This window comes from Neopsephotus bourkii, unplaced genomic scaffold (genome assembly GCF_033783945.1).
Source record: "Neopsephotus bourkii isolate Nb327-2 ecotype Australia unplaced genomic scaffold, CSIRO-AGI_Nbou_v1 NB_989, whole genome shotgun sequence".
NCBI lineage: Eukaryota > Metazoa > Chordata > Aves > Psittaciformes > Psittacidae > Neopsephotus > Neopsephotus bourkii.
Window position 1 is genome coordinate 870,748 of NW_026901481.1, and position 16,426 is coordinate 887,173.

Genomic DNA, 16,426 nt, shown 5'->3' on the forward strand with positions numbered 1-16,426 from the left:
GCTGTGGTAAGTCCACGTGAAGGGATCAAGTTGAAAGCAATATTCTCACCAGCAGCAAACCAGCCACTTGACAAACACAAGGGATTTCACTGAGTGTTTAATAGATGTGTTCCTTCAATCCCTCACGGTACCTTAAAGTAAGCCCTCCTAAACCCAAACAATAAGTCTAGGTGATGACAACACTTCACTGCTTTGACAAAGCATGTATGGTTGGGGCAGAAAACTCCCAAATGGGGACAAGATTCCCTAGGAACATGTGCCTGCAAGAATGCAGACCAAGAAAGAATGAGTAAAGACAATTTGTACCAGAAAACTCCAGGAAGACAACCAGGCACTTGTACAATCCGTGCCCTGTTGTAGGGAATTTCAAATCCCTAATCCCTACTCCTGGCATTTGATTTCCTTTGAAATAAAACTGAAATGCTTCAAGGAAATAAAAACAAGATGTAGGTGATGCGAAGAACAGTTTTATTTGTGTTTAAAGCAGAACATGAGGGCAAACCAGTGTCAGGAAACAGGCACCTCTTCCAAACTGAAGCACTTGGTGCTCCTCCAGCTGTGACACACGGACCTGAGCACATACAAGGAGCCAGGAGGGCTCTCATGCAGGGGAAGACTGTCCAGGAAGGACCTGGCTGAAGCACAGGAGCTCAGATGAACTGGGCACTTCACTTGCTTTTGCCTCAGTTATCAAGGGTGAGCAAGCTCTGAAACAGAACTGAGAGCTCAGCACCTTGCCACCGGCCCCAGGACACAGAGCAGCAGCCAACAGGCTGGGACATCAAGGCAGGGCCCAAGAGGCCTGTAGCAATGAAGCAGGGCACGGTGGAGATGCGGTATCTGCCCAAAGGCACCGTGTGTACTGCACATCCCTGTGTGTGAGCAGCTCCCTGGGCTCTGCTCTGGGACTCATGCCCAGGGCTTGCTTTGCACGGAGAACACCACTGAGAACATGCCAGGTGTCTGCCCACTGGTCTGCCTGAACCAAAGCCTCGCAACAGGGCAGAGCTTGCACAGCTCGCGTTAGCACAACCCTAGACTCCAGCAATGAAGGGGGACCCCAACCCACTTACCCTAAGCTCTATCTTAATGGCTGCACTACAGAGGAGAGGGAAGAAGGGAGTCTTTCCTGCAGCGCCTAGGCCCTGATCTCAGAGGTGGAATCTCCACAAGGGAAGTGGATGTCTTTGGCAAGGCAGGGCCCATTGGGTTCCTTTCCAAAATCCACCAGGAAGTTCTTGTTCACGCACAGGCCTCCCTTCTCAGTGTCCACATCAATCTGCAGCATGACAGAGCCTTCCCTGCGAGTGGACAAGAGCGCAGCCATCACACACGAGCAAATCCCAACCAGGCTGAAACATTTGTGCTCTCCCCAGCTAAAGCCTGGCTCTGCAGCACCACACAGGCAGTGACTGCTCTGTGCCCAGCCAGAGACCTCTGCGACTCAACTGAGTGGGGAAATCAACAGGAGGAAGCTGTGGGATGATGCAAGGAAAATCTTTCCCCCTGCAATCACCCACAGAGCCCTGTAGCCCCCCAGATGAGGAACCTTCCCCGTTCCTAACACAGAGCCCATGCAAAAAAGGCCCCTGGCTTCCCCATCAGTTCTTACTTGACCAGGTTCGGGTAGAACTGCTTGTCCCATGTGCTGTAGAAGGAGTTGGTGACGTACAGCCTCTTGCCATCCAAGCTGAGCTGCAGCCTACAAGGGCCGCCGTACACTCTCTTGCACTGAAGGAACAACACACAGCAGGGATGTCACTGCTCCTTGCTCTGCCCAGCCAAGCACAAGCAGGGGCAGAAACCCTGGACACAGAAGTAGCAGAGCAGAGCCCAAGTGCAGAGGGCATCCCAGGGCAAAGAGGATGCAGAACTCACCTTGACCACCAAGGGCTCAGGCTGGCACTTCAGCTCTTCATCTCTGCACACAGTCACGGGTCCACCTCTGAGGATGCTGCCTCCCACAAATACCTGTATGCGAGGCAGAAGGAGAAGTGTTGTTGGGTCATCTACCCACCACCAGACTCTGCTAAGGAAGCCCCTCTGCCCCTGCCTTACCTGTCCCACCAGCCTGGGCTTGCAGTTCCTGGACAGCTCGTACTGGCGGATGTCTCCGTGCAGCCAGTTGCTGAGATACAGGTACTTGTCATCCCTCGAGATGACCAGGTCGACTGTGAAGGCTGGGGCACAGAAATAAAGAGTTCCAGAGAAGGCAGCATCAACAGAAACATGCCCTGCATCAAGCCCCAGCTCTCATCTCACCACCTGAGGGGAAACAAACCTGGCATCTTGCACATAATCCATCCTGCCACCTCCTTGGGTGGAATGCGAATCACCTCCTCCACTGACCAGTTGCCTGTCTGCACAAGAGACACAGGCACCATGAGTGCTCCTGCTGCCCACACAGAGCAAAGCTGCCTGGGGAAGGCTCCCACTGCCTGGGGAAGGTCCCACTGCATGCAGCTACTAACCCGAACACTTGCCTCACACTTGTAGAAGCGGTAGACGATGCCGCTCAGGGCACAGCTCACGTATCCCTCGGCAGCATCGGGGTTGTGCAGGAATTTAACACTCAGGGGCAGAGAGTCCTCCCCCAGGTCAAAGCACTGCGTCAGGGTGCGGCAGGACAAGTCCCACACGTTCAGGCGGCGTCCATAGACCCCTGAGGAAAAGGAAAACAGAGTCACAAGAGGGGGGTTCCGATGGGCATGAGCCCCTTCCTAGGATGCTCACAGACAGGGACAGCCACGGCAGCAGGAAGCCAGGAGCAGCAGAGAAGCTGCTGTGAGGTAGGAGCAGTGAGAGCAGACAGGGACCAGCCTGACTTAAGGGCGGATGCTGCCCATCCTCTATCAGTGCCTGTCAATGGGCTGAGTGGAGAGAAACCTGCCTGTGCCCCTCTCCAGCTCTGGTGGCTTCTCTGATGGCATCGACACCCTCCCACCCCCCAGGGGCACTGGCTCAGCACTTGCACCCGTATTCCCTCACCTTTCTTCAGGTCGTCAGGATTAAAGCCATATCCTGCACGTTTGAGCTCGAATCCAGCAGTGCTGATCAGAACATTGTGGCGTGGCTGGAACCAGAACTCATAGCCACTCGGGGGGCATGCGCACTCGTTTTCCCAGTTCCCCTTCAGCTCAAAGTTCTGTCCATCCAGCAGCACAAATCCACCTGGCAGACAGAAAGGGGATGCATGGAAAAGATCCCATACTCCACTTCCAAACCTGCCACTGACTCAGGGAGCTACTCCAGGGCAAAATACCTTTGGAGTTGCCAGCTGGATCTCCCACGTTAGCAATCAGAATGTCACCGTTGGGCAGGCTGCGAGGCACGTTGAGGTACCCCTTGTTGCACTTCCAGAAGACATCCACTGGCTCAATCATCTGGGAAGAGTTCACACACACACTCTTTAGCTTCTGAGTGCTCAGCTCAATGCACAAGGAAGGCTCTGAGCTCCCCTCTACACAGACAAGAATGCAGCAGCACCTATCTCACTATAACAGCTTGTCTGTCTGTGCTGTGGCTTCCAGTTATTAGACTCTCCCTGAAGGCAACAGGCACAGAAAGGAACGTGAGGATGATGGGAGCCTCCCTTGCTCTGGAAAGCACAGAGCCGAGAGGGAACCGTGACCCAGCTCTCTACAACCAGGGTGGAAGAGAAGATGAGGAGAGAACCCTTCTTCCCCGTGTATTATTACAGAAGCACCAGTTCCCAACTCCTTCCCAGATCCTTGTCCCTGGATCACCTTTCGCATACCTTACAGAGCCTGGGAGCCCGGCACTGGGAACCCACATCCACCACGTAGATGCGGGAGGAAATGAAAGAGGGAAGAATCAGCTTGGTCCTTTGCGTGCTGGCATTGTCAAAGCAGCTGCAGCCACTGCTCCAACCCGAGGAATGCAGCTCGTCTTTGAGGTTGGGCATGGGCAGGCGGTGGATCACCTAGGCAGTCAAGGCAGAGTTAGGGTAGCGCAGGGAGCAGGGACAAACGGGCACCCTAATGCTGCACATACTTGTGTCTTGGGAGCCTCCACCTGACTGGAGCCTGCACTGCCTCTAGAGACTCTGGGAAGACAGGAGTGCTCCTTGCACTGGGCACTGCTCTCTCTTAGGGAACTGTGGGCAGCTGAGGAATGGGAGATGCTTGCAAGAATTCCTCACCCCGTGCAACTACAACTCAGGAAATGATGTTTAGGAAGAAATGATGATTATCATCTTGAGGGAAGTGATGCACTGCTCTGCGAAGCCCTCCTTAGAATGCATCTCAAAATGTGAAAACACCTTTCAGAAGGCTACATTGGCTTTAAAGTGCATTTTCTTCTAAGCTCTTGCTCTCAGGTCATATAGACACCCTTGAAGTAGATAACCTGCCTTTGCAGCCTTCAGGATGAGAGCAGGCAGGGTGGTACAGCACACAACAGAACATCTCCACTATGGCAGCACCAGAGATTCATGCTGAACTCTGCAGAAGGATACCCTCAACCCCCTTGGTCACCAGAGACCATTTTAATCTCACTGGCAGCACCAAATACTCTGGAAGTGAGTTGGGAAGTGAGTCAGAACCAACTTGTCCCCGGGACACAGAGATGGAGATGATTCAGCCAGAGCCAGGCATTAGGGACAGTGGAAGACAGTAAATGTCATGGATCTAGCCAAAGAGGGAGCAACTGGTCCCTGTTACACCAGTCCAATAACACCACAGTCAAGACAGGTACCTGGCCGTAACATGGAGATCTGGGGTTGAGATCCACGGTGGCAAGGAAGTCAGGTTGGTCGATGCACGTTTCCCTGTAGGTACAGGTCACGTAGGCAACCTCCTCCCTAGGAGCTGGGTACAGAGAAAGCTGTGTTAAATATGTCAGGAACCAGCCACAAAGGAAAAGAAAAGCTTCCAAGGACTGAACTCCTTCTTCTGGATGCTGCAACCTCCCTACTCGTACTTGAACTAGAAGATCCCTTGCAACTGCAACTGCAACTGCAACTATTCTCATCTCTTCTGTTCTGCTCCTCCTTGCTCGCTGACAACTGTCCAAGCCTTGCTCCTTTACAGACCCAGAGACAAGAGAAAAACAAACGTTGTTCCCACCGGGGGAAGGGACCCAGCATAGCCAGCACCCAGCTGTGGTCTCCACCAGCACAGGCTTCTTTCCCAGACCACCCATTCCCAGCACGCTCGGGAGGACTTGCCTTTCAAAGTATCCGTGCAGGTGGGGTACTCGTAGCACTGAGCTCTGCATCTGTCTGGTTTGAGAAGGGAAGATCAACATGAGAAATGTGCATCCTAAAAGGCACCAATTCAGAAGCCTCTGTCCCACCTGAGGGACCTTCTCCCCCCCCAGCTGTCAATGAGGACCACTGTGACCAGCAGCTGCTGTCGCTATGGCACTGACAGAGCACAGAGAGGGAGAGGAATCCTCCTTAAAGTGCCAGCAGGGCTGTCTCGGATCAAACCACAGCTCAGTTCCCTTTTGACCCATCTGAGCCTCCTCCTCATCCCTTCCCTGTCACCAGTGAATGAGTGAGAGCCTCCACCAAGCACCACACCAGGACTGAACATCTGGCCTGGAAACCAACTCTGCTTTCTTGTCCCCCTGACGATGCCCCAAAGGAAGGGGAGGCTCCCTCAGCATGGATGCTGCAGCCACATGCAAGAAGCTTTCCAAGGCCAACAGAAGCCCCCAGCAACAGATGGGGAGAGAGACAAAGGGAGCCCTTGGTACCAGAGGGACAAAATGCCCAAGCTGAGTCCCACCTTTCTCCTTCCTGCAGCACTCAGAGGAACAAACCTACCCGTCCCCAGGTGGGACCCACTTCCAAGGTGGGATGTCTGCAGCCTCCAGACAGGGGCTGGAGACAGAGGCAAGAAGGAACAAGGCTTGGAGGGCTGAGGGGAGGCTGCAGAGCATCTCTTACCCATGCTGAAGGTGATGGTTCTGGTTCACTCCTCAAGAGCAGAGGTGCTGGAGCTGGAGGTGCAGCTTGCTGTCTGCTTCGCTGGAGTGGGTTGTGTTGTGCCAAGGCTGCTCCGAGGGGGCCTTATATGCAAGGCAAAAGGGTGGGGGGAGAAAGCAACCTGCCAAGGGAGGAGCATCACTCCTAAGTGTTTGGGAGGTGCCAGACCAGCACTTTGGCTTGTTTCCGCCTTGCCAACCACCAATCTTGGGGTAAAATCTGCTGCTCCATGCAGGTCTCTTCCTTAAACACAACCTCTTGTATCTGATCCTGGGGCTCTGGAGATTTCCAGTGGTCTTCTCCAGGCTTGGAGGCCTCCACATCCCCATGAGAAATGAGGTAATTAAAGCTACCCCCCATACCCAGCTTCCCACCATCCAAATGTGCAGTGGCTGCAGATTCCAGGTGATGGATGAGAAGCCCTCAGATCATCAGCCCCACCAGCAGCCTCCTGCACATTACAAGCTTGGAGCACACCCAGCTCACCAAAGGCACTCTGAGATCTGGACCCTGACAGAAGGCACATCCCTGTTGAGGGCTGAAGGCACCACGGGCTCCCTGGGCTCAGCTCAGCAAGCCTGGCTCAGGGGGGCTTCTACCCTGAAAGAAGCCTTTCTGAGCTCTAAGGACTGCAAACTGGGGTGCAGCACAGGCTCAGCAGAGGGAGGGGGCTCCAACACACTGAAATCAGGTGAGGAGCTGCTGACATCTCCCACTCAGCTGGAAAGCACCACGCTAGGAATGGGTGCCTCCCGCATTTCCATACAATCTGTGCAGCACCTACAAGGTCAAGACCTGCTGCTGCCTCTCAGGGTGGCATCTCCAAACGGGAAAGTCAGCCCACCTCCAGCAAATGGAATCTCTATGATCCAGGACAACGCAGCCAAGTAGAACAGTGCCTGAGCAGTTCCCTCCTCACCACTCTGGGCAATGGGGCAACCAAAGCCCCACTGCAGGCACTAACACTGCAAAGCATCTGGCACCAGTGCAGTTGAGTTCCATGCAATGGACTCAGCTGTCATAGAACAGCCAGGGGAAGAGCAGAGATCTCTGGTAAAGGGCCTGAGGTGTTGGAGAGAAGAGCTTTAGAAGAAGGGTCCTCTCCCCATGAGCCTTGCTACCACTGGCTATTAAACTAAAGCAGGAAGAAAATGCCAAGCACCACAGATGATGAACAAGTGTCACATCTTGTGGCAGAACTCCTCGATCAGTGGGCACATTACATGGGATAAGTAATTGCTCCAGTGCTGGAATGCAGAATCATCTGACAGCACCATTAAGAAGCCCTTGGGAGATCTCTATCATAAGAACAAGCCTGTCTCACTGGGCTGTAATTAATGGATCTCTGGCTCCAGAGCAGCACTTTAACATGTGGTAGCACACAAGGAGCAGCCTGGACCTGGCTCCAGTGCCAACCTGTATGGAGTTTCTTGACTAAGCAGTGCATTGCTCAGGTACATGGCCCAGTTTTCCAAGTTCTTTGTTTCAGACAGTGGAAGAAGGCAAAATGTCTTGGTTTTTTATGCATGCTTGTCTTCCCTCCTTCCACAGAGAGGGGAAATTTCAGTTTCCAGCATGGCAGGATACTTGGCCCTAACACGTGCTCCAGGCACCATGGACCAGAGGATGCTCACTGAAGGCCACGCAGGCCTGAAAGGAGGATGCAGCCACAGCTTTGGTCCAGCAATGAGAAGTACAAATCCAGCTCAGACCAGCAGCTGAGACAGGCCAAAGGCAAAACAGAGCACAGCACGCAGGAGCATAAGCTGAGCTGGGGACTCAGCAAGAATCATGTGGAAATGAGGCCCTGGCTGCCATCTCTATAATGGAATGAAACTGAATGAAAGCACCAGCTCCATAGGCAGAGCTAACTGTCCTCCTGAGGCCAACTCAAAACAGCCTTTCCCTCTGCACAGAGCTCACCACTGCTCTCCCATGCTCCTCTGAGTCCATCAGAGGCAAGTTCAGGTGCTCAGCTGATGCCTTCTGTCCATGCTTCCGCTGTCACGATGTGCATGGCTCACTGCACCATCTTCTTGTGCCTGCACACCCAGTTATTAAAAACTTCATTAGCCTTCCACTCATTAGCTAGGTTTGCTGGTCATCCTCATTGGCTTTCCTTGGTGACGTCTTTGGCATCGCTCACAAAACCAAGCTGTGGGCTGTAGAGTTTTCTAATTAAAACTGATAGTAGGAAGGATAAGAGCAGGCTCAGCAGCACCAGCAAGCGATGGTTAGCGGAGAACACAGTCACTGTGGTCTGCTCTGGGCCCGGGAAAAGCTCCCCATGATGGGCAGAGAGGGGAGGCCATGACATGGAAAAGCAGTTGGGGCTTCTCAGGACAGCCCGCACTGGGCCAGCAGCTCCTCCCCTCCTCTCGCCCATTTCTGCCAGCCCCGATAGGGAAGGGAATGCTGTAATTTTGATAATGGGCAGCACAAGGTGATGTAATGCGGTGAAGACTGGTGCAGCACCCTCAGTGTGGCTGGAGGAGTCCTTGTTACACCAGGGACACCACGTCTGCACTAAACACCCAAGCAAGAACCACAGGGTGCTCAACACCTTGCTACAAGCTTGGTACAAGCCTGCAGGGTCGGGAACATCACAGACCAAAGGCAAAGGCTGGTCCAAGTGCCTGACTTTGCAAAGCTCAGATCCATCACCCTGGATCTCTCCATCTCCGCACGGAGCAGGGACAAACCAACCGTCACAGGGCTGCACACACAGAGCCCTTCAGCTCAGCACTTCAAGAAGCATCTCCATGTACAGGCTGCAAGGTTTGCTGCAGGGGACATCAGCGTTGCACTCTCCACTTCTTGCTCCTCGAGCCTTGCCCCTTCTCCACTACAGTTTGAGCAGCCCCTTCCCTTCCATGTGAGCATTTCCTGTTGGAACAGAAGTCATACAATCAGAATGGTTTGGGTTGGAAAGGACCTTAAGATCTAGTTCCGTTAAGTTCCAATGCCCCTGCCATGGGCAGGGACACTTACCACTAAACCATATTACCCAAGGCTTTGTCCAACCTGGCCTTGAACACTGCCAGGGTTGGAGCATTCACAGCTTCCCTGGGCAACCCATTCCAGTGCCTCAGCACCCTCACAGTAAAGAATTTCTTCCTTATATCCAAACTTCCCCTGTTTCAGTTTGAACCCGTTACCCCTTGTCTTGTCACTACAGTCCCTAATGAAGAGTCCGTCCCCAGCATCTCTATAGGCCCCCTTCAGACACTGGATGCTGCTCTGAGGTTTCCATGCAGCTTCTCTTCTCCAGGCTGAACAGCCCCAACTTTCTCAGCCTGGCTCCATACAGGAGGTGCCGCTATCTATAAGGGAAAATTAAAGGTTCATTTGAAAAGAAGGCACAGGCAGAATGGAGCTCGCAATGGCTGCAGTGGCCCCATGGTTTTCCAGGACATCAGTTTCCAGTCCTGTAGCTGAAGCCTCATCTTAACTTGGTGCACTAACAAGCAGTCACAGGGCAGGGGGCACAAAGGCCTGGCCAGAAGCAGGGTGGCAGTGGGGTGCTGATCCAGCCCTCCCCAGGCCAGCCCACAGCTACGGCCGGGCAGAGCCCTGCGGCACCCACATCCTCAGGTTGCCATTTCAGACAGCGTGTCATGAGCACTGACTCCAGGCGGCCGCTGAAGGGCTCTGCCCCCCGCAGCCACAGGGCATGGACCTGAGTCACTGCTCGGGCAGGTGCTTTTCTGCCGCATCAGCTCCTTCATCCAACTCCTCCCACAACCGCAGGATGGCTCCATCTGACACCAGAGGAGTGGCAGCACCACGCAGCCGGCGAGGATGGATGAGCAGGACCTGCTGCTTCTCCTGCTCCAGACCTCTGCTGCCACACAGGCATTGGCACCCTCCCTTGACAGTCCCTGTGAGCACTGCAGAGCAGACTCCCAGCTTGCCACAAGTGACTTTGATCCACTGAAGGAGCTGGTGATCAAACCAGGATTACGGGTGCTGAGCCGTTCAGCTGAACATTCCAGGTTCCTCTCCAAAGACTCATTTACACTTGGTCTGAGTTTATGGTCAGTCTGTATTCACCCTACTATGGACATGAAGGCAGAATAGGGACCGGTGGTTTGTTCATCCATAGTAAAACTACCTAATCTATATTCTTTTCCTCTCTGCAGTATGTTACTCCTATGCAAAATACTTTAGGAAACAGCCAGAAAGTTCCATACACATCCTCTGGCAACATCCCTTAAAGAAAACAAAGGTCACATTCACACTCAGATTCAGCCCAGCTTCTAAACACTGCCATGAGCAAATGCCACAAAAGCACCACAAACAGCATCCAGGAGGGCTTCAACATCTCAATCTTTATCTGCAGCAGAGATCGTGGGGAGGAGATCAAACATGTGGGTCTTCTGCTGCTAAGGCCTGAACATTGTTTGGGGCTATTTCTTGCTTCTGCTGCTATCTGGGAAGGAAAATTAAAGGTTCATTTGAAAAGAAGACACAGGGAGAATGGAGCACGCAATGGCTGCAGTGGCCACATGGTTTTCCAGGACATCAGTTTCCAGTCCTGTAGCTGAAGCCTCATCTTGGTGCTAGAGCACAAGCAGTGCAGCCTAACGATGCCCTCTCCCACTCATGAAACTCCATCCTCCCTCCAAGCTGTGTGCCAGAACAAAGCACTTTTGGGGACCCCATGAGAAGAGTGAAGGAAGTAAATGGACTTGTATTTTTCCAAGGTAGATAAAGCTAAAACTTAGATGGAGCTTCTTTATGTCCTCATTTTTGCAGCCTTCAAACTGATGATGGGTTTCGCTGCCAGTTGCACCCTTGTGAAGATGCTGAAGGCCTTGATGGGAGTAATGGATGTGGATGTGTGGATGTGCAGCTGGGTTTGGAGGCTAGAGCGTGCTGGTGCTGCGTGGCAAACAGGCTGACACAGTGGGATGGGGTTTGACATCCTGTGCAGCACATGATAAGCAGGAGGATGATCCACAGCTCCAGTAAGCACACCTTGCTTTTGTGAAAGAGAACAGTCTGCTGAGATGGTTAAGGGACTAAGGTCATTCTGCCAACATCATATGAAGTGTATGCAGAGAACTTTGGGTGAAAACCCAAACTCTGCCTCAGCTGTGGTAAATACACGTGAAGGGATCAAGTTGAAAGCGATATTCTCACCAGCAGCAAGCCAGCCACTTGACAAACACAAGGGATTTCACTGAGTGTTTAATAGATGTGTTCCTTCAATCCCTCACAGTACCTTAAAGTAAGCCCTCCTAAACCCAAACAATGAGTCTGGGTGATGACAACACTTCACTGCTTTGACAAAGCATGTATGGTTGGGGCAGAAAACTCCCAAATGGGGACAAGTTTTCCTAGGAACATGTGCCTGCAAGAATGCAGACCAAGAAAGAATGAGTAAAGACAATTTGTACCAGAAAACTCCAGGAAGACAAACAGGCACTTGTACAATCCGTGCCCTGTTGTAGGGATTTTCAAATCCCTGATCTTATCATTAACCACTGCTGGCGTTTGATTTCCTCTGAAATAAAACTGAAATGCTTCAAGGAAATAAAACCAAGAAGATGTAGATGATGCGAAGAACAGTTTTATTTGTGTTTAAAGCAGAACATGAGGTCAAACCAGTGTCAGGAAACAGGCACCTCTTCCAAACTGAAGCACTTGGTGCTCCTCCAGCTGTGACACACGGACCTGAGCACGTGCAAGGAGCCAGGAGGGCTCTCGTGCAGGGGAAGACTGTCCAGGAAGGACCTGGCTGAAGCACAGGAGCTCAGATGAACTGGGCACTTCACTTGCTTTTGCCTCAGTTCTCAAGGGTGAGCAAGCTCTGAAACAGAACTGAGAGCTCAGCACCTTGCCACCGGCCCCAGGACACAGAGCAGCAGCCAACAGGCTGGGACATCAAGGCAGGGCCCAAGAGGCCTGTAGCAATGAAGCAGGGCATGGTGGAGATGTGGTATCTGCCCAAAGGCACCGTGTGTACTGCACATCCCTGTGTGTGAGCAGCTCCCTGGGCTCTGCTCTGGGACTCATGCCCAGGGCTTGCTTTGCACAGAGAACACCACTGAGAACATGCCAGGTGTCTGCCCACTGGTCTGCCTGAACCAAAGCCGCACAACAGGGCAGAGCTTGCACAGCTCGCATTAGCACAACCCTAGACTCCAGCAATGAAGGGGGACCCCAACCCAGTTACCCTAAGCTCTATCTTAATGGCTGCACTACGGAGGAGAGGGAAGAAGGGAGTCTTTCCTGCAGCGCCTAGGCCCCGATCTCAGAGGTGGAATCTCCACAAGGGAAGTGGATGTCTTTGGCAAGGCAGGGCCCATTGGGTTCCTTTCCAAAATCCACCAGGAAGTTCTTGTTCACGCACAGGCCTCCCTTCTCAGTGTCCACATCAATCTGCAGCATGACAGAGCCTTCCCTGCGAGTGGACAAGAGCGCAGCCATCACACACGAGCAAATCCCAACCAGGCTGAAACATTTGTGCTCTCCCCAGCTAAAGCCTGGCTCTGCAGCACCACACAGGCAGTGACTGCTCCGTGCCCAGGCAGAGACCTCTGTGAGTCAACTGAGTGGGGAAATCAATAGGAGGAAGCTGTGGGATGATGCAAGGAAAATCTTTCCCCCTGCAATCACCCACGGAGCCCTGTAGCCCCCCAGATGAGGAACCTTCCCCGTTCCTAACACAGAGCCCATGCAAAAAAGGCCCCTGGCTTCCCCATCAGTTCTTACTTGACCAGGTTCGGGTAGAACTGCTTGTCCCATGTGCTGTAGAAGGAGTTGGTGACGTACAGCCTCTTGCCATCCAAGCTGAGCTGCAGCCTACAAGGGCCGCCGTACACTCTCTTGCACTGAAGGAACAACACACAGCAGGGATGTCACTGCTCCTTGCTCTGCCCAGCCAAGCACAAGCAGGGGCAGAAACCCTGGACACAGAAGTAGCAGAGCAGAGCCCAGGTGCAGAGGACACCCCAGGGCAAAGAGGATGCAGAACTCACCTTGACCACCAAGGGCTCAGGCTGGCACTTCAGCTCTTCATCTCTGCACACAGCAACGGGTCCACCTCTGAGGATGCTGCCTCCCACAAATACCTGTATGCAAGGCAAAAGGAGAAGTGTTGTTGGGTCATCTACCCACCACCAGACTCTGCTAAGGGTGCACCACCAGTGCAAGCCCCTCTGCCCCTGCCTTACCTGTCCCACCAGCCTGGGCTTGCAGTTCCTGGACAGCTCGTACTGGCGGATGTCTCCGTGCAGCCAGTTGCTGAGATACAGGTACTTGTCATCCCTCGAGATGACCAGGTCGACTGTGAAGGCTGGGGCACAGAAACAAAGAGTTCCAGAGAAGGCAGCATCAACAGAAACATGCCCTGCATCAAGCCCCAGCTCTCATCTCACCACCTGAGGGGAAACAAACCTGGCATCTTGCACATAATCCATCCTGCCACCTCCTTGGGTGGAATGCGAATCACCTCCTCCACTGACCAGTTGTCTCTCTGCACAAGAGACACGGGCACCATGAGTGCTCCTGCTGCCCACACAGAGCAAAGCTGCCTGGGGAAGGCTCCCACTGCCTGGGGAAGGCTCCCACTGCATGCAGCTACTACCCCAGCACTTGCCTCACACTTGTAGAAGCGGTAGACGATGCCGCTCAGGGCACAGCTCACGTATCCCTCGGCAGCATCGGGGTTGTGCAGGAATTTAACACTCAGGGGCAGAGAGTCCTCCCCCAGGTCAAAGCACTGCGTCAGGGTGCGGCAGGACAAGTTCCACACGTTCAGGCGACGTCCATAGACCCCTGAGGGAAAGGAAAACCGAGTCAGAAGAGGGGGGTTCTGATGGGCATGAGCCCCTTCCTAGGATGCTCACAGACAGGGACAGCCACGGCAGCAGGAAGCCAGGAGCAGCAGAGAAGCTGCTGTGAGGTAGGAGCAGTGAGAGCAGACAGGGACCAGCCTGACTTAAGGGCGGATGCTGCCCATCCTCTATCAGTGCCTGTCAATGGGCTGAGTGGAGAGAAACCTGCCTGTGCCCCTCTCCAGCTCTGGTGGCTTCTCTGATGGCATCGACACCCTCCCACCCCCCAGGGGCACTGGCTCAGCACTTGCACCCGTATTCCCTCACCTTTCTTCAGGTCATCAGGATTAAAGCCATATCCTGCACGTTTGAGCTCGAATCCAGCAGTGCTGATCAGAACATTGTGGCGTGGCTGGAACCAGAACTCATAGCCACTCGGGGGGCATGCGCACTCGTTTTCCCAGTTCCCCTTCAGCTCAAAGTTCTGTCCATCCAGCAGCACAAATCCACCTGGCAGACAGAAAGGGGATGCATGGAAAAGATCCCATACTCCACTTCCAAACCTGCCACTGACTCAGGGAGCTACTCCAGGGCAAAATACCTTTGGAGTTGCCAGCTGGATCTCCCACGTTAGCAATCAGAATGTCACCGTTGGGCAGGCTGCGAGGCACGTTGAGGTACCCCTTGTTGCACTTCCAGAAGACATCCACTGGCTCAATCATCTGGGAAGAGTTCACACACACACTCTTTAGCTTCTGAGTGCTCAGCTCAATGCACAAGGAAGGCTCTGAGCTCCCCTCTACACAGACAAGAATGCAGCAGCACCTATCTCACTATAACAGCTTGTCTGTCTGTGCTGTGGCTTCCAGTTATTAGACTCTCCCTGAAGGCAACAGGCACAGAAAGGAACGTGAGGATGATGGGAGCCTCCCTTGCTCTGGAAAGCACAGAGCCGAGAGGGAACCGTGACCCAGCTCTCTACAACCAGGGTGGAAGAGAAGATGAGGAGAGAACCCTTCTTCCCCGTGTATTATTACAGAAGCACCAGTTCCCAACTCCTTCCCAGATCCTTGTCCCTGGATCACCTTTCGCATACCTTACAGAGCCTGGGAGCCCGGCACTGGGAACCCACATCCACCACGTAGATGCGGGAGGAAATGAAAGAGGGAAGAATCAGCTTGGTCCTTTGCGTGCTGGCATTGTCAAAGCAGCTGCAGCCACTGCTCCAACCCGAGGAATGCAGCTCGTCTTTGAGGTTGGGCATGGGCAGGCGGTGGATCACCTAGGCAGTCAAGGCAGAGTTAGGGTAGCGCAGGGAGCAGGGACAAACGGGCACCCTAATGCTGCACATACTTGTGTCTTGGGAGCCTCCACCTGACTGGAGCCTGCACTGCCTCTAGAGACTCTGGGAAGACAGGAGTGCTCCTTGCACTGGGCACTGCTCTCTCTTAGGGAACTGTGGGCACCTGAGGAATGGGAGATGCTTGCAAGAATTCCTCACCCCGTGCAACTACAACTCAGGAAATGATGTTTAGGAAGAAATGATGATTATCATCTTGATGGAAGTGATGCACTGCTCTGCGAAGCCCTCCTTAGAATGCATCTCAAAACGTTATAGAAACTTTCAGAAGGCTACATTGGCTTTAAAGTGCATTTTCTTCTAAGCTCTTGTAGCAATGGGCTCTCAGGTCATATATACACCCTTGAAGTAGATAACCTGCCTTTGCAGCCTTCAGAATGAGAGCAGCCAGGGTGGTACAGCACAAAAGAGAATATCTCTGACATAGCAGCACCAGAGATTCATGCTGAACTCTGCAGAAGGACACCCTCAACCCCCTTGGTCACCAGAGACCATTTTAATCTCACTGGCAGCACCAAATACTCTGGAAGTGAGTTGGGAAGTGAGTCAGAACCAACTTGTCCCCGGGACACAGAGATGGAGATGATTCAGCCAGAGCCAGGCATTAGGGACAGTGGAAGACAGTAAATGTCATGGATCTAGCCAAAGAGGGAGCAACTGATCCCTGTTACACCAGTCCAATAACACCACAGTCAAGACAGGTACCTGGCCGTAACATGGAGATCTGGGGTTGAGGTCCACGGTGGCAAGGAAGTCAGGTTGGTCGTTGCACGTTTCCCTGTAGGTACAGGTCACGTAGGCAACCTCCTCCCTAGGAGCTGGGTACAGAGAAAGCTGTGTTAAATATGTCAGGAACCAGCCACAAAGGAAAAGAAAAGCTTCCAAGGACTGAACTCCTTCTTCTGGATGCTGCAACCTCCCTACTCGTACTTGAACTAGAAGATCCCTTGCAACTACAACTGCAACTATTCTCATCTCCTCTGTTCTGCTCCTCCTTGCTCACTGACAACTGTCCAAGCCTTGCTCCTTTACAGACCCAGAGACAAGAGAAAAACAAACGTTGTTCCCACCGGGGGAAGGGACCCAGCATAGCCAGCACCCAGCTGTGGTCTCCACCAGCACAGGCTTCTTTCCCAGACCACCCATTCCCAGCACGCTCGGGAGGACTTGCCTTTCAAAGTATCCGCGCAGGTGGGGTACTCGTAGCACTGAGCTCTGCATCTGTCTGGTTTGAGAAGGGAAGATCAACATGAGAAATGTGCATCCTAAAAGGCACCAATTCAGAAGCCTCTGTCCCACCTGAGGGACCTTCTCCCACCCCAGCTGTCA

At 53.1% G+C, this 16,426-nt stretch overlaps 2 protein-coding genes across 2 annotated transcripts; both read right to left on the reverse strand.

The window, feature by feature from the left end:
• Nucleotides 1-447: 447 nt before the first annotated feature.
• Nucleotides 448-4,861, reverse strand: LOC133215472 (methanethiol oxidase-like). The gene is made up of 10 exons (XM_061359518.1): nt 4,717-4,861; nt 3,758-3,943; nt 3,263-3,383; nt 2,989-3,171; nt 2,480-2,662; nt 2,282-2,356; nt 2,059-2,180; nt 1,879-1,971; nt 1,613-1,731; nt 448-1,301 (listed from the first exon to the last, which is right to left on the reverse strand). Exons 2-10 carry the CDS (start codon nt 3,923-3,925, stop codon nt 1,139-1,141), a joined length of 1,227 nt encoding a protein of 408 aa, XP_061215502.1. The 5' UTR covers nt 3,926-3,943; nt 4,717-4,861; the 3' UTR covers nt 448-1,138.
• Nucleotides 4,862-11,508: 6,647 nt separating this feature from the next.
• On the reverse strand, nt 11,509-15,911 carry LOC133215471 (methanethiol oxidase-like). Its single transcript, XM_061359517.1, has 10 exons — nt 15,803-15,911; nt 14,834-15,019; nt 14,339-14,459; nt 14,065-14,247; nt 13,556-13,738; nt 13,358-13,432; nt 13,135-13,256; nt 12,940-13,032; nt 12,674-12,792; nt 11,509-12,362 (listed from the first exon to the last, which is right to left on the reverse strand). Exons 2-10 carry the CDS (start codon nt 14,999-15,001, stop codon nt 12,200-12,202), a joined length of 1,227 nt encoding a protein of 408 aa, XP_061215501.1. The 5' UTR covers nt 15,002-15,019; nt 15,803-15,911; the 3' UTR covers nt 11,509-12,199.
• Nucleotides 15,912-16,426: the final 515 nt, after the last annotated feature.